Source organism: Ambystoma mexicanum, chromosome 3p (genome assembly GCF_040938575.1).
Source record: "Ambystoma mexicanum isolate Mex_15411 chromosome 3p, UKY_AmexF1_1, whole genome shotgun sequence".
In the NCBI taxonomy this organism is placed as follows: Eukaryota; Metazoa; Chordata; class Amphibia; order Caudata; family Ambystomatidae; genus Ambystoma; species Ambystoma mexicanum.
The window spans coordinates 96,127,698-96,147,915 of NC_090925.1; the positions used below are offsets into that span (position 1 = coordinate 96,127,698).

Sequence of the window (20,218 nt, forward strand, 5' to 3'; positions counted from 1 at the left end):
GAGGGTCATCAGTCGTATGGCCTTCAGCTCTTATTTTATGGCGTTGAATCCTTTTATAGTAGCATTGATTGCCTGCAGAAGCTCCCACCTGGTGATTTGTAGCCATTTGGCAATCACCGTTGTTTGAAGTCCAGGCATGAATATAGATGTCATTATCATAGCAGTTTTGCTGAACAATTTGTGTTCATCAGGAATGGCTTCATAAGCTTTTATTGATTTGGATGAGAAATAATTCTCTCTTTTCATCCATCAGAGTTCCAGTGATCTTCTTTTTCTCAAATGGTCATCCACCTTTGGGAATTCATAAATATTTAGATCGCTCTGAGGAATCACCAATGCTGGAACATGGACGAACACCAAGGAACGCACTCCGCCCCAATTCCTGGGCAACTTCATATATGCTCTAGATCCACAGGCCCAATATCGATCCATCAGAACAACTATCCCTTTTCTCATTCCTGGAACGTGAATTGTGGTTTTGCACCCTTTATTCTGTCCAACATAGTTCTTTTCCTGCCCCGGAAACACATTGTTGCATTAACTAATAGGACTACGGCCACTGGGCCTGTTTCGTCTTCCACCCATGTCAATAATTTGGAGTATCTACCCCACGACTTCAGGCATTCATCATTCACCTTCTGTATCTCTCGTACTGCTTCATTCCTCAGCAGATGAGCTGCACAGGACATCATTCTATCTTCCCATCCTTTGCTTGTACTAACTTGCCAATAGATCAACAGCTGTGATCGTTCCCAGCATCCGGGCATCCAAGCCTTTTCTGTCATATCAGAATAATTCATCCTCTTCATTTTTTCAATGATCACCATATCTTGTCCTGAAGCAGGATACACAAACATCTTGTCTGTCCATCCAGGCTCCTTCTCCATCTGAGTAGTCTTAATATAGTCATATTGATATGGGAACGACTGTCTTGTTCTCCATCGCAAGGTTGCTCAACTCCCTTGGAATAGTCCTTGCGTAGTTCATGCTGCAAGATGGCTGAGGCATTTTGTATCTGATGCCAACACCTCTTTTGTAATGAAAATCTTTACTGTATTCATGGCATAGGAGATGAGAGAGCATACATAGCAGTTCTCATCAGATGCCCTTTTCCCATCTTTTTCATATGCTGATACCACATGTTATTCCCCAGGTGAGCTGAATTGTCTATATAGGTATTTATCCTCTGGTTATCTTCTTCTGAGTCACTTTTATGTTGGCCAACAAACCCATAGAGATCAAAGAAATTGTCATTGTTTGTACTCATAGTAGGGAAAATAATAGGAGCTCGTTCTTCATTTGGACATTAGGATAATAGAGGCTGTGGAATGTAAGGTATAGGAAAATAAAGAGAATAATCATGCAAATGTATGTTATGCATGGAAGTCTGGAGAACCAATATGTGTGCCATCCTAACGTTGGCTGAGCTGGTGCTATCTCTAACCACATCTCCTTCCTCTTGAATCATTTTTAATACAAAAAGCTAATTACTTCACATTTGTAATTGCACAATCTGTTCAATTATAGCTAGGAGTCTTCTTGTCACTGGACCGTTTTTGGGATCCTGTAAGAAAGTATGGATATTAACATCCCTTCTGACAAGAGCAGGGTAAGACTGAAGTATAAACACAAAAATAGCCACCACAAGCAGATGTGTGTCACTGTCGGCAGGTATGATATATTTAAAACAAATATTCTCCATGAAATGAAGCTGGATACTGATCTTTTTTCCAATTTCTAATCAAGAACTGATGTTTAGGCATGATATTGATGCAACATTTATTTCTTTCAGAATATATCTAAAAGTTAATTTCACCCTCTGGAATTTCTCTGCAAGGCTTCTGCACTTCCTGAAAATATATATAAGGAGTGTCCATTGAATTCCAGTCCAAAGAACATATGTGCTAATCTCTTGCTGTTTTATCGCCCTTCTTCTTGATCATTGATCAGGTCTTCACACGCGGAAATTCTTCTTCTTGCCTTGCTTCTGGGTCAGTAACTGTTAGAGGGGGGTCTCACCTTTATAAACCTTCATGTGGCTCAAATGCAGTCAAGCTCGTTTTCCTGATACCTTAACTGCAGAAGGGGAGACTCCCTCAATGCAGAATGGTCCATTAAATCTAGGTTTGTACCACCTTCTAGTAAAGGTTTTTATAAGTATCAGATCTCCAAAATAAAACTTGGGTGGTGACAATAGTTCACTTGAATTGGTTGCTGGATCATCCTCTTCAATGTTCTTAGACCTCTCCCCTCGATGCTTGGCTTGATCTGCTTGATCTGAACTGAAGCAAATACTGGTAGTCATACATGTCAAATAATTGTGCATTTCATCATCTAGAACCTATGCTACACTCTGGGCATCACTCCTGACCCTAGATGGAGGCGTAAGAGGCATTCTCATATGACGCCCTGTCACTAGTTCGGCAAGGGTGAGGTGGAGGTCAGAACCTGGCTAATCCCGAAGGGCATATAAGGCTAGGGGTAGGCAATATAGCCATCCCTTCTTTAAAGTCAATGTAATCTTGATGATCCTTTATTTAAGGAGGACATTGAGTCTCTCACATATCCTGTTTGCTTGCAGGTGTATAAGCAGAAGAAAACGTGTGTTTTATGCTTAATAGAAGCCCTATCTGTTCAAATAACTCATTGACAAAATGCAGCCCACAATCTCTATTATTTGTGTAATTGACAGCATATTAAACCCTTCTCGTACTAACATGGTTCTAGTTCAATTCTCTTTAATATCTTCAGTATCAAAACTCAAAATATCTGAAGAATATGCAACTCTTTTGGCTTCTATGTCTGCGGCGTTGTTTCTGCGAGAGACGAAGTATGTCTGGTTAGTATGGGCTGTGCATTTTACGACCACTATGGCCACTGGGAGTTGTAGTGCCTTGATGGGCCTTTCCAATATGGATGCATGTTGTACTGGAGAGCCGTCTGCATGGAGATAACCCCTCCTCTTCCAGCGTTACAGCCGTGCGTGTACGGTTGATGTCACATAGGCGGAGTCACTGTACAATGTCACTTCCCGTCCTTCATGTTTCTCGAGTGCGACAATAAGTGCTACTAATTCTGCTGCTTGTGCTGAAAAGTGAGACAGTAGTCTTGCACTTGCCACAACTGCAAATTCACCATTTAATCTGTGTCTTACCACTGCCGGACCTGAATGCCTTTCCCCACTAATCTGATAAATTTTCGAAGAGCTATCAGTAAAAAGAATCTCTCCTCCTGCCAAAACATTCTCCTTCACACAGGGTATATCAACATAGAATTCAACATAATTTGCACAGTCATGCACATGATCATCTTCTTCTACTGGCTCAACTACAAATGTAGCTGTATTGACTATTTTACATCTTATGATTTTAATTGCTGGATTGGAAATCATTACTTCTTAAACTGAAGCTCTTTGGGATGTTAACGTGCCCTTGGGTTTTTCAAAAATAGCAAATAAGGCATGCTCTACATAAAGAGTCATAGAACAGCCCATGACAATGCTTGTGGACTTCTCAATTGCAAATGCAGCAGCCACCAAAGATTGATCACAAGGGAAGTGTCCTCTCATGACTGGGTCTAAAATTCTGCTGTAATATGTCAAAGGTTTGTACCCCAATGTTGTCCTTTGTGTAAGCACTGCTGACATTACTGACCCATTTCTGTGTGAAAATAAAGACAATTCTTCACTACAGTTGGGAATCCCTAAAACTATAGCTGTGTAAATTGCCCTTTTTAACTCCTCAAATCCTTCCTCCATTTCTTCAGTCCATTCTAACTTTATCTTACCAACTTGCGCTTTCTTTAAGTCTTGCAAAAGTGGGTTTGCGTATGTGCTGTAATCAAACACCCAGGCTCTGCAATAATTACACAAGCCCAAAAACTGCTGCATTAGTCTTACTGTGTTTGGTTTTAGTGTGTTCATAATTGCCTCTCCAACACCTCTTCCTGGCAATACTGTGATTTCTCCTTGTCCACTTTATATTCCTTGTCTGCGAAAATGGTAATTAGCTGAACTGAGTCTTGCCTACCCTCACCTCTGTTTACTGCAAATCAATATGTCATCTACGTATTATATCACTGCACTCTTAAGATCAATATTACCTAAAGCCATCTGCAGGACCATGTTAAAGATCTATTGGGACTCACAGTACCCTTGGGGAAGACGAATATGTTTTAGTCTTTTTTGTCTAAACGTAAATTAAGTCAGATCTTGTGAGTGTTTATGTAACGGGATCAAGAAAAACGCATTTTTCAAATCGATCACTGTGAAATACTGAGCTTCGACTGGGATGCTGCACAATATTATCACAGGATTAGGAACGAAAGGAAACTCTGCAATCTGGTTAAGAGTTTGCACATCCTGGATAAATCTCGACAACCCCCCTTTTAGATTTTTTAATCGGATACACCACAGTATTACATGATGAATCTGATGGCACTAGGATCCCCTGATTCATCAGCGCTGAAATAGTTTGAAATATACCTTCATCAGCTTCTCGGGACATGGAGTACTGTTTCGCTCGGGGTAACATTTCTCCTGGCTTAAGCTTTATTTTAACCTCCCCTATTCCCTTCAATAAACCTACCTCATAGGTGCCCATGATCCATAGGACACTTGGCACTTTTTTGTCGAGGTCTTCCCAGAAAAATGCTGGTTGTTGCCACATTATTGCCATTCGCTGTAAGATATTACTCTCTTCTCGATCCTTATCCAGTATTCGTCATCGATATGTTCTTATCTGAACATACCTTCATCTGGTATGTCAGTCAATCTGTAGCCTTCCTCAAGGGCTATCACTGTTCTCCATGGTCTACCTTCGTCATCTACCCCTTCAACCATTGCTATCTCACCTCGTACTACAGCTGTTTCCAACTCTATAGGAATCGTCTGTCCATCTTCCTCATCCATATGTATTCGTGGTCTAAATAAAAATTCATCAGGTATTCTCACAATCCTCCCTACTAGCTGAGGTAGCTATGTCAACAGAATGCTCACTCCATATAGGAGGACATCTGGATCTACTGGGACGGCTCGCAGAGCCACTTGCCTTGTGAATGCCAGTATGTACTCTCCTACATTTAAATAGTGTATTCCTGGAGTGGAGTACACTAATCATTGCTCAGTAAATGAAATTGTCATGTTAAGTTTTGTCATTAAATCTCTTCCCAAAATGTTAACTGGTGTCTGCCGTGAATATAACAAAGAAACAGACATGTCACATTCCCCATTAGAAACAGGTAAATTATCAGTAAAAGGAACTACATTCGTAGCTCCAGAGAATCCTTGAGCATGCACGGCATTAGCTGACATTGGGTATTTTCCCTCTCGTATACACGAACAGGTTGCCCCAGTGTCGACAAGAAAAGAAAAGGATTTGCCCCCTATCATTACATCAACCCTTGGTTCCTCTTGGGGGTCTGATGTCACAAAAAGTACTGAACACACCAAGTCACTGCGTGAGCTGTCTTATTGAGGGTACAAGCTCATCCCCGTTCCTGTGAAAGGATTCCCTCCTACCACAGTGACACCTCCTATTATAGGCGTCAATACTTGTCCTGTGTTCGCATATTGTTGTGTCTGCATAAGGGATTGTTGCGCTTGCCCTTGTGGTGGGTGCATTTGTACTTATCACTGTTGTTGCACTTGCTTTATTTGTGGCACCTGTGCCGATAGGATGTGTGATCCTGGGCAAAGCCCTCTCTTGTTTGTCTGCTATATGGCGGTAGATAAGGTGTCTCCCCTCTTGAAAATGGGCCATTGTGAACACTACCTCGGCTTCTGCAGGCGCACGCATTATGCCCAGTTAGTCCACAAGTCCAACATACTGGAGGTGGCCCTCTGGCAAACTTCCTTCGTTATAACCCCCCTGAGCATCCTGATTCTCATTCTGAGTGTTTTGAAATCCGCCTTGGTTGTTCTGAAATTGGCCTCCTCTTTCCCATAACTCTGCCTTGTGTGGCAAACCCATACCCACCTTGATCCATCGGGTGTGATTTATTGCCTGCGATGTACATATTGCTTCCTTTATTCCCATTCCTTCTCCAATTGTTAATACTGCCCCTTCTATGGCAAATTTCGACATTTTTTTCTGAACTAATTTGGCTTCCTCAATTGTTCTATTTTCCTTCTTTTTATTCTTCTCTTGTAACAGCCTTATCTCGGCCCATGGCTTCGCTTTCATCCCCACTTGTCTTTGTACTGGTTCTGGTAATCCCTGACACAGAATATGATAAAATAAGGCCACGATTTTTCCCCACAGCTCACGAGTTTCAAGCTGCCATTTCTTCTGAATATCCTGAATGTAAGCAATGGGGTCTTCATCTTTTTTTCATTTTTCATGTCATAATTGCACCCATATCCGATGTGTCAACATACTGTACCCTGAGAGCCCTCCAAATGTCTGCCCTACAATTATTAAATGGCACTCCATTATGCGCTGTATTTTGTGCAGTCACACTTGAATACCCCACTCTCCTGCATATGTTATTTGCCCTCACCCCAAGAATGGCTGCTAGCAGACCTTTTGTGTCTCCTATGGCCATTGTATTTCCTCCTGGCATTTTCTCCAACTCATATATCCATTTCCCAGCCCCCTGGTTAAACTAGGGAGCTTGCATTTTAAGTTATCTTTATCCATCTGTGGCCATGGAAAGTATTGCGGTCTGGCTTATCCCTTGCTGGTAGCGACCTTTACCTGCTTACATATGGTGGACACTCTCCCTTCTAACTATAAGATCGTCTTTGGGGAAGCTCAGGATATGCTACGAACTCTGGCATTCTCGGTTTAGGATGGTCCACATCCAACCATCTTACTCCCTTATCCATCTGTTGGTTTCCTGGAGTGGCGCACACACCCTCTCCTTCTGCCTCACGACCAGACCCGTTTTCCTCGTCTGACATTTCTAGACCCCTAGTAGTGTCACTATCATCCTCTTCTCTGTCTAAATCTAGTCTACTTAAGGACAATGCTCTGTGTTCAATAAGGAGCACATTTTCTTCTTCAATTCGTGGTCACGGTATCAGGGATTGATTGACGCTCCCTTGAGTTCTATACTCGCTATCTCATCTTAATTGTTGATAGACCTTATCAATCATTTCTCCAATGCCTTCCACATCACATAGTTCTACTTCTAGTCCTACTCTAGATCCTGCTGGCGTTACTTCCTTTATCAGGGACATCTCTCTCTCTATACCATCGTTTTTCTGCGCTTGGCCTCATTTGTTCCTTTAGGATGAGACTGGCATCCGAACCTCGCTGTCTCCTATTCTGCTCTATTTCTTCATCTACTTCCCTTCGCTTTCTCGCATCCCTTCTAGCTGTTGTCAATACTGTAAGCGGTGGGTTGATATGTTGTGTTACTATGTCCCGCTGCTGCTTTCAACTCCTTTAAAGGATAAACTCATATCTCTTCTGTAGTTACACTTTTGATTTTGGGTGAGGTAAGAGTAACTGAGGGCTCAACGCCCTCACCATTATGCTGATTAAGCATCCACACCTCCTGTGGTGGCCCCTCTTTTTCCTCTTGGTACATTTTCCAAAGTTCTACAATTACCAGTGTCTTCTCTCATTTCTTTCCTGTGTATTCAGCGTGCACGTATGTGGTCATATGTTGCATACCACATTTAACAATGATCCCCCATGTGGCCATGGCATGAATATTTTATCTGATGTGCCCTTTACCTATTCTACACTGTACTGTTTGTGATGGGTGCATATATTGGCAGTGTCTTACAAAGGTGCATGAGAGGAGTGTCCTCCATAATGACAAGTCTCAATATTGACCAGAAAATTAAATAAACTTTTTATTTAACCTCAAATCGCCACCTTTAGTGTTTTAAAACAGCAAATATGAGCATTCACCATCAATCGCCACTCAATCCCCTTTTGTTTCACTAACCTATCTATCTTTTGATTGGTACCAATTGTTAGGGAGAATTCTCCAGAATGGCTAATTTCCCTTACCTACTGAGTCCCTCAGCAGCTTCGCTGGATTTCTAGGATTTATTTGTTTCAGCTGGTAAGAGTGTGAGCCTGTTTTCCCACTCTTACATGTCTTTTGCTGTGTGTTTTACATTTTTGTGTTCTTAGACTGTGGAGTCTCACCTATTCCATATGCATCATCTTTTTACTGTGTGTCACACAGCACCTTTAGTGCAGTGACACAGGGTTGTCTTTTAGACTTCCCACTTTTAAACTCCATTTTCTGGGCCTGACTACTGTCTCCCAGAACATGTAAAGTTGCCATTGACTTTCCTAGTCTTTTTAAATGTACAGACCCAGTACAAACTATCTTCCATAGAGTACTGGAAGGGTTATTAGTTATCCCTTTTTGTCTGTCTCTCATGGAACATTATTTTGTTCCCCTTTCTCTAAGATTTGGCTAGTGGCAGTGGTATCTACTATTTTCTTTCTACCGCGGACTATGAAAATATGGTAGCCTCAAACTTTAATCCGCTGGAACCCTTTTAATTTTATTTGGTTCCGGTTGGGTTTATTCGCCATTTCCTTTTCTAAAGGTCTTTCTCGTGTTTTACTCTGCACGCCAAACCAGGTTTGGTTCCTTTGTTTGCCGTCCTTTGGCGGGCTTCTGCACAGAAGCCCTTCTTAGGCACTGAGTGTCTTGGTGGACAGGATGTGAGGGAGGGGTGTTAGGCCCCTGCACAGGGTCTCCTTGGAGACCCAAGTCGCACTCCAGTTTGATTGGCTAGGTGGCTGTCCTGCCAGGACAGACACTCGCTGTGTGATTGACAGACAGGCTGTGTGAATGGGGGGAAACTGCTTCAAAGCAGGTCTCTAGGACTTGGAAGGCAGAGTTGCCACTGGATCGAGAGAACCGAAGAGAAGCTGAAGGAAGAGGACTACTGCAACTACTGAACCTACCGGTGAAGCCCTGCTCCGGGTCAGAATCAACTGAAACTTCGACGACAGGGAAAATATGCAAAGAATATTCTCCCCTTGAGCTGGTGGGACCAATCAGTTCGCCAAACACCAAGCAAGGCCTCCCTCTCCTGGTCGAATTTGCTGTGCATTGCTGCAGTGAGCCGGATAGCCAGGAGGACCAGACCCTGTTTGGGTTTTAAGGAGCGCACCTTTTATTTGTTGCTTTGCTCTGCTGCTGGTTTCTTCCCTTGTTCTTCCCTAACCCTAACCCTAACCCTCCAGTCTTCCTCCTTATTATCAGTCCGACAGTCGCTTCAGGAACCGTGAGCCTGCAGGAACTGCCAGGAACTTCTGCCTCAGCTACAGCATTCTTCTTCTAGTAAGGTACTGTTCAAATCCGTTTGTTCGTTCGTTCCGTCCGACAACAGTGAAAGTGCTTTCAATCTTGCGCTAATCCGAGGGCTTGTCCTTCTATACTCTTTTAAATAACTTTTCTTCTGACCAACTTTGTTTTGAACTCTTGGCAAAGACTTAACCACAAACTACTCTGAACTGTGTGATCCTCTGCAAAGACATTGGACCATTTACATTGGCCCAAGCCTATTGATTCGAATCCTAGTTTTAGTAAGCCTTTTCTAGATTGCCCTGCCTATTTCTTGTTGGTGCTGCTTGATTTTGAATAACCTTGTCTTTCCCTCCCTTTTTAAATTGCTGGAGTGCCACTTTGCTCACACTTCATTTTGAGCTTAACTTCTTCCCAAATTGATTGGGTTTTGTGTAGTGTATTAAGATTGTGATTTTCCACTGCTTTATATTAGTGAACTGTTTTACAACTGATGTGTAAATACATTTATATTCTTTTACTCAGAAACCTTGAATCAGTGTTTGCTTGAACCATAGCAATTGCTGTCGTTTGTGTAACTTCTGATACTGCTCACTTTACTCTTGAGATAAGTCTGGCTGCTCAGCCATCACTACCACTTTACTGTGTAGTACAGGCTTGTACCAAAGGTGAATTTGTACTTGCACTTGCACATGTGTGTTGTTCCCAAAGGGTACTGCATATGTTCCTGCCTAACACCAATCACTGACTGCATCTTAACTTCAAACACTGTTACTTCCAACTGCTCACAGTTCTGTCAATTTTTTCATACTTCATACAATACTTAAAATACTCATACATTACACATTAATAAACTATGTGATCACCTTCCCTTTATTATTAATCATTCATAAAAAAAGGGGTATCATTCTCCTCCCTCTACTTATTTTACCCTATGCAGGGTTTAAGACATCACCTTTCACGGTCCCGACCGTGCATATTGTCTATTTATCACTACTCCCGTTGGAGTTTGAAATTTCTTCTTCCAATTCCTGTGAACTAGTATTTCTAGGCGCTATCAACTTTTCTTATTACTCAAAATATCACATTCCTGCCCCTTTATATTGCCATTTCGCTTAGTCTACTTACATTCGTTAATCGACTCGAGGACTTCGGTATCGACTCCTCCTTCAATCGGTCTACTTCACCTTCCGTCCGCACAGCGCTTGTGGAAACCGAGCAGGGATTTCTTCAAAGGGGACCCGCCCACCACCTCGATTCTTCTTGCAAGTTTATTTCTATTGGCCGCTTTCCACAGGAACCTCTCTGATCTTCCAGCTAATGGCACTAGTTTGGATTTTTAAACTGTCCACACGACTACCATGTGAGCATATGACCCTTTAGGGGCGTGCATATGTAATGGAGGGGATCACACCAAAATAATTCTGAGTCCAAATAATGGAACCAAGTTAGGAAAATGGTAAAGTACTGTTTTATTAGCAATTATCTAAAACAGGGAGTTTACAACGAACATCAACGGACATATGCTCAGTCTCTCAAGGATCTCTACACAAAATATGTTTTTTATATGAAAAATACGTCAGAGTGATGTCATACTACGTGGCAATAGTGAAAAACAAACCCATCAATGGTCGAGATTGGTTAAGGGAGACATCTAAATATACTTTTCTATAGGAGCTAGGATTGTTATTGGTTGTTCATTATCAGGTGAACAACTTATGCCAACCTCTAAAAACATGTAATTTCAGAAACATTTGATACACAGTTTCTCATTGGTCTTCAAACTATAAGGTCCTTTGTTATACAGACTAATACAATTGGTTGGCACGCTGGTGCCATGTCTGGAATATTCGGTTCATTTAGCAGCACATAAGCCCAGACACAGGTGCAAGGAGATAGGGCATTGAACTAACCCGCCACCCAATTAGCCCAGTATCTCTCATCACCCATACCTTCTGCCATGAAATTGTCTTTGTACTTGGCCTTGCAGAGTATCCTTGTCTTTGAAAATGCACGGGAGTGAGGGCACTCGTTATCGTGTCTGGAACTCCAAGTTCAACATCTATTTCCATCCTTGAATCACATGACAGGAGACCATGATTTGGGCCAGTTTGCAGCTTTTAAATGCTTTAAGTGAATTAAAGTTTGGCATCCTTTGTGTTCTTTCTTGCATCTTAACGTGAAAAGGTTCATCCTCCGCATACTCGTTCCTCTTCAGAGTGGAGCTGACCTTGATTTTCAGAATCTTGACTCCAGACAGCCTCACCACGCAGCTCCATGAGCCTATTTTTCTTGCTGCAACACGACTTTTCCATTCCATATTCATGGGTTCTGACTTACCTGGACATGATACCAATGTCCAGTTTTCTGTGCAATGGCAGCTTTGCCTGCGTTCTATTCACAACTTATAGCTAGCTCCTATGATGACTTAATCTACCTTGCGTTTCAGCATCTGTACATTCATTGATCGGTTATTTTCTGTTACACTTCGTGCATGTGCAATCTTCTTATTTGTACTTGAAAGTTCACTTGATCCTTACTTCACCATTGGTCTTTCATGATCTATACATTGTTTTTTAGCCAGTGTTTCGAGACGTTTTGCACACTTTTTTCTGACATTACTAGCTCTTCTTCTTTACACTTTTTCAAATTCCTTCGGGGAGTTCCGCCCTCAGGTTATCTTCCCTTCAGGGGTATGCCTGATACCATTCTCTTAGTGGGTACCTTCTTCCAAACACTTGCTGCGGTATTGGCACAATGGCTGCTGCAAACACGGCACAGTCTTATTTCTCCAATATAGGGGAGGGGGGCTGTGGTCTCCTGCAGAGGTGTACAGCTGCTCCTCTACAGCTCTGATGTGAATGTGATATGGGTGGTATGTGCTGTGATGTTAATGTGATGAGGCTATAACATATAAGTGGTTTTGATGTGGTTATGATAGGGTTGTGATGTGGATGCCGTTGTGATGTGGATGTGATGTTGATGTGGTTGTGATGTTCTTGGGCACGTCATTTGGATGGAAAGTGGTTGTCGGGTGTGTGGTTGTGATGCATTTCTGAGATGATTTTTATGAGATTGTGGTTTTGATGTGGCTTTAATATGGTTGTGACTTAGAAGTGGATACAATTGTAATGTGGATTTTGTTGTGATGTCTTTTTGTGGTCTATGTGATGTGCTTTTGATGTGGATATGATGTGACTCTGGATGTATTGTGCTTGTGATGAGAATGTAGGTGTGCTTTCATGTAGTTGGATGCAAGTGTATTTTGATGTGGTTCCGAAAAGGTTGCAGTCTTTTTCCAGAGGTGATGTGGATGGCAATGTAATGTGGTTGTGATGTGGGCGTGGTTGGTATGAAGCTTTAATGTGGAAGTTGTTGTGATGTGTTTTTGATGTAAAATGCACAACTACCACTGTTATTTCCACAAAGAGCTGAGGACCAACCCCTAAACTCACTGCAGGAACATCCCACTTGCTCCGACTAGACTACCTGCACCCTCCAATCCACATCACTGAGTGGTCAGTCAGGGTCAAGTACACACTGCTTTTGAAAAGGCACATTTTCATCCTGATGCCCCATCCAGAATATGTACAGTTGTAAATAAAGATTACAGGGTGGTATTGGTAAAAGAGCCCGTACTTGGTAGATGCAGTGCTGCCAACCAGCACACGTACACGTCACCTAGAAACCATTTTCTGAATGCAGGTTGTTCAGAAACTGGACTACGCATCGAGGAGATAACTGTCCTGGCTGTTTTCAGATTGGCCATGGTCTGAGAGAAGAGAGCAATGGCCAGTTTTCTGGCATGCATCTGCTGTTCCCACCATGCGTTCCAGATTTGTAAAACACACCAGTGTCTTGTGGAGTGAGAGAAAAGGAATAATATATCAGCTTTGATGTGGGGTTTTGAATAGACATGATCTTGTTTCAATATTATGCCAGGAGTATACCATCTTTGGCTTGGCAGATGTTTTCAACTACAACTCCTATCAGCCACAGCCGTACAATCAATGATAAGTGATCATGGGAGTTGGAGTCTAATATAGGTCCTTCTGTAATTGTGTCATTGATGCAATAGACAGTTGCATGTCTAAAATCTGTGACTCTGGACTTACAGGATTCTCTTTAGTGTGATCTACAGGGGCTTCCCTAACAGCAGTGCAGGCCTGGTTTACAAGTAGCAGCGATAGCTCATGAGCTATATGGTCATGTTTGTGGGTTCGTATTGCACGTCAAAATGGAGGCACTAGATTGTTTATTTATCTGAGCATCCCATGGTGCCACTGGAGCCTTTAAGATGTTAATGCAGGACACAGTTATAGTGGTGGGAGGCTAAAAAGCAAAATGACTGGGTGCATTAGATGGCTGTGAGCATCTTGAGAACTCTTGTTTGTGGTCACCACCTTTCGCGTGGTATTTATATTCATGAGCTAACACATGAGCCGGACACACGCATACCGATCTTCTGTTAGGATAATTAGCTTGATGAGCAAAACCGAGGGGATGCTCCAAGAGCATTTCATATAGCTTTCACGCCCTGCCGCCGGGTCAGGCGTGGTGTTTAAATGCCCGGCAGCCTGAGCTTTGGCAGGCTGAGCAAAGCTTGGGACTCAGTTCAGGCTGCAGACCATTAAACATGATTCGCAGCCAGTGAATTCCCAGGTTTTGGATAATGTTCTTTTTTTATTATTCCGACTGGAGATGAGCTTAGCGCAAGCACATCTCCTGTCGGAATGAAAAGAAAAGTTGAAAAAAATGTCCGCCGCCATTAAAATAGAAAAGGGACTACGTCCCTTTTCGAATGACAGCCATTGAAAACATGGCAGGCATTTTGGTTTATATTTTTTTTTCTTCAACTGGAGAGGCAGGTGAAAGCACAACTGTGCCAGGGAAAGGCAGTGATTGGTCAATCCGCCTTTCCTGGGTGCGAATACCAGAGAACCAACGACCTGAGAAAACCGAAATGCTGTTATGGGATGTGCCCACTGGTTTCAGTCTCCCTTGTGGGCTGTCCAATCAGGGTAGGCAGAGAATCGAGCGGTCCAGGTAAATTGCTTGCTGGTGTAGGAGAGGGCATGATGAATGTGCTTATTGTGGTGCCATGTTGTAGCCCAGGCAGTGGACATGAGACTTTATCACCTGCATGGGCCAGGATTGCCTCCCGAACTGTGGGTGATAATCAAAGCAGCTTTCAGTTGTCACTTAAAGCAAACCTTGTATTTAATGCTCAGAGTGCACAGTGTTCTGTGACAAAGGAACAACTGTGCTGGGATGCTGAGAAAATGTGCAAATGTATTAGTGTCAGGCCAGACGTGTGACACTTCGCAAGTCTGGATGGGTGTCATTTGAGTAGACCAATATAGGGTGCTAACTAGTGTTTTTTATCCAGGCATGGGTGGTGTAAAGGGTGATAATTAATGTTGTTTGTGGGGTCACATAAACAAGTCACAGGCTGCCCATCAACTTGAAAATATTAAATGCAAACATTATTTCTTCTAAAAAAACAGACACTTACATATGTTATGCTGGTTCGGGTTGTGGTGTTGTAGGTGCACTCCACCTGCAGCCGATCTCCCTGCAGCCAGACAGAAAGAAGTCACATTATCATTTGGCCCATCAGAGCCTACATATTGAAGCAGTTCTTGTATCTTTTACCCCACCCTAAACAATGCATTATCAGGATACTGCAGGGGAGGTAGGAGTGCCCTGACGATGGCAACCCCCAAGAGTGTAGGAAGCGAGCCTTATATGATCATACTGCCCCTAGCCCGAGTAGGGTTTCATTGGAGCTTCACCAGTCCTTATGACAAACGGGGCCTCATTTTGGGTTAGGTGGTCATGGTAAAGACATGGCATTTTAAATATCACTTATTTTTTAAATTCTATCTAATTATGATTTAATTGCACGCACTATTTACCCCCTGGGGCACACAGAATATAGTGCATGGGGCAAATAACCAATATTTCCCCCATCCAGTACTTTCTATCTCTCCAATGCACTGCCTGGGCAACCACCAATCCAGGTTCCCCTGCTGTATATCAATAACAAACCTATCTGTGTTCATTTTACCTTTGAAAACAAGCGAAAAGCTTTTCACGACATTGACGTTTGCATGCCTAGAATGCAGTAAGGATCATACATGTAGAATTGCACATAGGTAGTCCAATCACCCATGTATCATTAGATAACCTTTGTATATTAAAAGCATGTGACAGGGGTAGTCGATTGGCCAGTGAAGCGTATATATGACGTACATGGGTAGGGCATTCGATGAAGATGCTGGCATGACATTTGAAAAATCTGCGCAGGCTTTTTTCAGGGTCTCTGGCAAGTTCAATTGGGCACATTGCCTTAATAAGTTGCACACGACTTTCTATCATTCATGCCATGAAAAGTAATGGGATTGCCATCCGACAATTCTGTGTTTCTATTGGAAAGTAACACCAGTCCTTTCAAGCATGCAACCTTGTGAACATAGGATTTCCAGTCGGGGTTGCGGGACGTCTGAGTGTGAATGACACTTGCAAGCACACATGGAGGAGGGAGATTGACACAGTCTTAGTTGGGTTTGCAAGAAATCCCAAGGTCCTTGCTTACCTGCAAACTGGTCCCTTTTCCCCAAGACCACCCCTCTCCCACACTGATGTTCATATGAAATTCCAATTCTCAATCATTTAATAGTATCACAATTTATCTAGAGCTCTTTCAAGATTCCCACTTTCTCTAAGCAAGGTATTGCTACAGCCTTACAGCTTACATCTGTGGACTATCCCGACTCTTAGCCTGGAAGCCAAATTTAAAAGTCCAACCTAATCTTGGATGGACACCTGCACTATTTGTCTGTCTAATGGTGAGGGTACGTTTGGAATAGCTAGGTTATGGGATACTATACTGTGCCCATCCCCACTTACTGCACTCCAGCTTGCCTCGGTACTGGGGTATCGTGCCCGTGCCCCTATAGGCAAATCAGGCTTTGGTCTTTGGGAGGAAGGAAACCGGAAAAGCGTGAGATGATGGGGGAAATGGGAGTAGGATGGAAATAATCAGACACACAGCTGGAAAAGTACAAGAGCGTTGAGGGCAAGAGCGTGCGGCTGTGGGAGTAGAGGTGCACGTGCAATTATTGGTTATGGATAATGAAAATGTTTATCAGGAACAATGTAAAGCCCACCTGTGATGTCTAAACATTTTAAAGGAGGGCAGTTTTTAGTGCAATGATTGTGTGCTACTAGATTTAGTCAGTGACTGCTTGTGTGATGTGCTCTAGCACACCCTTGAATTGTCGATGTCTTCTTCACCAAATAAAATGTTTAATCGTCCTTTGTAGGAAATCTGAAGGCTGCTACAGCGGTGCCAAGCCGACTGACGGAAATGACAGAGGCATGAGATGTACGTGTAGAGGGGAATGAGGCAAAGAGAACAAAGCATAATAGTGCCCCTCCAACAGCTAGACCTTCTCAGCCACATGCTGTGCAATAATGGGGTGCAGGAATGACTTCACAGGCTATCCAAGTGTTATTAGTATCCATCTATCCCTGACTGCTTATACAGGCTGACAACAGCCTACGTGCCAATAGTCTCCTACAGCAACCCACAGAGTGACACAAACAGTGTGTCCACAGCTTTTCTGACTGGCATTGACATATGTGGCACATTTAATAAGCCATTCAAATCTACAAAACCTGCAATGTTAAAAGGCTACAATACCAAGAGTCGAATAATGCCGTACCTGCTACACCAGTTAGTGAAAAAGTGAGAATCACAGTGGCTGTGTGCCTTAGGCACAACTGAGGACGTTTGCCTCAGTTTACACCCTCCCCAGATTATGAACAACATTTCTAATACAGAGTGTAAGGTGTAAATGTATATAATGACTGGAATGTTCTAGAAACTCTGTCAGCATTTCCATGACTAGCTTCTACATTGTGCTGGAAGATGAAGTCTAGCTTATTCAGGCTAATGAGCCATCTAAGCAACTTTGGATTCTCGCCCCTCACAATCATAGACCATTTCAAGGCGGTACAAGCAGTTTGGATCTTTAGGGACGACCTGTCGGAAGGGTCCATCTAAAAGACCTTACTGGTCGGCCAAATAATAGCAAAGCATTGTTCTGCTGCACTGGCCCAATTACTGCTTCCTCTCCTTGAGCTTGCAGCTCCTGAATGCGATGAATACTTTTTAACGTTGTTAACCAATAAAGTGTATTTAATGAAATTGAATTGTAGGCCATCGGATGATCTACCTTACTTATCTATTTGCAACAACACTGTGACTACACCAGATGCATACAATGAACGACAGGCTGTAGTCAAAGCATAAAGGAGTGAACCTTGGGCGCAGGGCCTCTTTCAAGTACTTGCTGACATGCCTTACTTCAAACAAGCCCCTTTTGAGGCCGATGCGATGAGAGATGTAGCTATGCTCCAATAATTGGCAAACAAGTAATTCTAGTACCCCATGACTAAGAAAAAGGCACTGGCTAGAAGTGTTTGTCAGTTCAGAACAGTCGGGAAAATGCTCTGGAGAGAGATCGTTATCCCCAGACTTTGCCACAGACTTTGTGCCCAAAGTATAATATGGAGCTTTGACCCACCCGCCAAATTTGGTGATGATTTTAGTTCTACAAAGTGCCTGAAACACCTTTTGGAGATGCCTTGCCTGGCCATTCTGACAAAAACATCCTGTTTCCTTGAGTGAGATGACAAAAAAGTGCTCCTGCCAAAAAGAGGCATATATTTATTTTATTTATTTGCATTTGTATAGCGCACTTACAGCCCAGGGGCATCAAGGCGCTGTTACAAGAAATCTTACATGAAAGTGTAATGGACTGCGTACAGGTGACCTGACTAAGTCTCTTAGGTACAGGTGTAGAATCTGATAAAATGAGGAGCCTGGATTTGTTATCATTAGAGAATCATTACTCTGTGTTACAGAACCATTACTCAATCATTACTCTTTGCTATGGAATCATTCCATTATAGCATCCTGTTTAGCTATCCATTGTACATTGCTGAAGTAGACACTATCCACATTATTAGACTGCCACTTTGAATGCATTTGCAATTTGCTTATAGAATGGCACATTGTCATATTTGAAATGACATGTCATGCATTTGAAGAGAGAAATAGGCCCTGTTATATGAAGGGTTTGCTTAGTTATGTTATTGCCATATATGTTGGAAGAGATGATTTTAGAATGATTTATTATGTATTAGAATGTAGCGCTTAGGCTGAGAGAGAAACGTGCTAGGCACTATAGAGAGTGAATGAGGCCTGAAATGCCATGGAGAGCCATTTAGAGACACATGGTATGTTGTGTAGTTATATGTACACATGTATGCATGTAGATAGACACGCATGTAGAAAATGCAATGAAGTTTGCATATAGCTATGCTTGGGTTTGTGAGAAGAAAGCATAAACGCTAGAAAGCATGAGGCCTAGGCTCCTAAAGCCATTTCGGGAAGGTGACACACAGAAACGCCAGTGGGCTCTGTGCGAAGTTGTTATGAATTAGTGTGAACGATTGGAATGCAAACACAAATAACACAAACCCTTGCCCGAGTGGAAGGAGGAGGAAGCTAATCAGCATGGCATGGCTTGGTGCTTTGCTGAGACAGAAAAGGTTGGGGCCATGGAGGGAGTGCTACATGGGGAGACGGGAGAGGAGCCTTTTCAGGCAGGGAGAGGGCTTTGCACACAGGCACAGAAAGAGGATTTCGTGATGCCAAACGAGCCAACAGTGGAGTGAATGGGTATGAATGGAGAAATAGGAGGCAGGCACCGCAGATAGACGGCCATGATCTAGTCGATATGCTTTGAAATGTCACGCTGACAGAACACGACTAGAACACAGATTGATTGCAAGTGAAAGTACATTGCAGAACACAGACTTTCAGGCACGTTCAAATTTATAGAATGCTGACAGAGAAATAGACATTCTTAGCTTAGAGAACGATGTAAACATGGGCAATGAGTGCGTCATGGAATAGTATAATCAGGGGAGTTTCTAGTTGCTGTGGGAGATGGTGCTAGATTCGATGAGGGAGAGGTGTCTTGGTGCAGCAGGATCCGATGGCTTTGGGAGACCGAGAGCTTGGGGAAGATGAGGCCTTGATGAGATCGATCTGGCAGAGAGAGAGCGAGGGCGGCCCTGGCACTGGCTGGCTGGCTGGTTGCAGAGTAGCGGGAGAGGAGAGACTTGGAGAGACTTGACAAAGACAGAGCTGGAGAGTGGAGAAAGGCACATGCAAATGGGAAGTATGGTTTATGGCCTAAACTGATTGATTAGAACAGACACTCACACAAAGAGCTTTGGGTTTTGGGAAGGGGAAATCAGACAGGAATTGTCTTAGAGAGTGAGTGTGAAGTATGGTGTGGATTGGAGAGGATTGAGCCTGCATGAAGGAGAGGATTGTTGGATGCTGACGCTTGCATTAAGCTGCATTAGAATCACAGGCTTGCATCACAGGCTTGAATTAGAAACCTGTAAGGATTATAGTTATTGCATGGTAGATTTGCACCAGAAGCATAAAAGGTGCAACGTTGAGATTCGCATAGTTTAATGGAATGCTTGCATCATCATCATGCTTTGCTGTGCATAAATAAATGTATTCTATTCTTATAATTGAATTGATTCATGTGTTTTCTTTTTGTCTTATGTTATTGTGTCTATAGGAGTATGATAGGAGTGTGTTGTTAGAAGTAATCTAGGAGTAATACAGTGCACATTGGCCCTGAGATACAAAAGCAGGGGGGGTATAGTGATCCACACCCCCCTAGGAGATTGTCTAAGATTGTCTAAGACCGGTGTGTGGTTTCCCAGGGGGGCAAGATCATGATAAGAATTTGTTTTAGGACTAACACAGGTGCATAGAAAAACAATGACTTGGGGGCGTGGCTTCGAGTCATGGCGGTCGGTTTGGCTCTGTAAGAGCTCCCGGCTGGCGCCACGCTACCAGCCACCATGCCCGGTGAAGTTTGAGACTTGAAGC

At 42.9% G+C, this 20,218-nt stretch overlaps 1 protein-coding gene across 3 annotated transcripts in view; it reads right to left on the reverse strand.

Moving 5' to 3' along the window:
- The window catches only part of LOC138580127 (putative DBH-like monooxygenase protein 2), a 548,912-nt gene that overhangs the window by 306,965 nt on the left and 221,729 nt on the right, over positions 1-20,218 (reverse strand). For all 3 annotated transcript variants that reach the window (XM_069650422.1, XM_069650425.1, XM_069650423.1), the window contains exon 10: positions 14,741-14,800. In XM_069650422.1, coding sequence (XP_069506523.1) covers positions 14,741-14,800 — 60 coding nt within the window. The remainder of the gene's footprint in view (positions 1-14,740; positions 14,801-20,218) is intronic.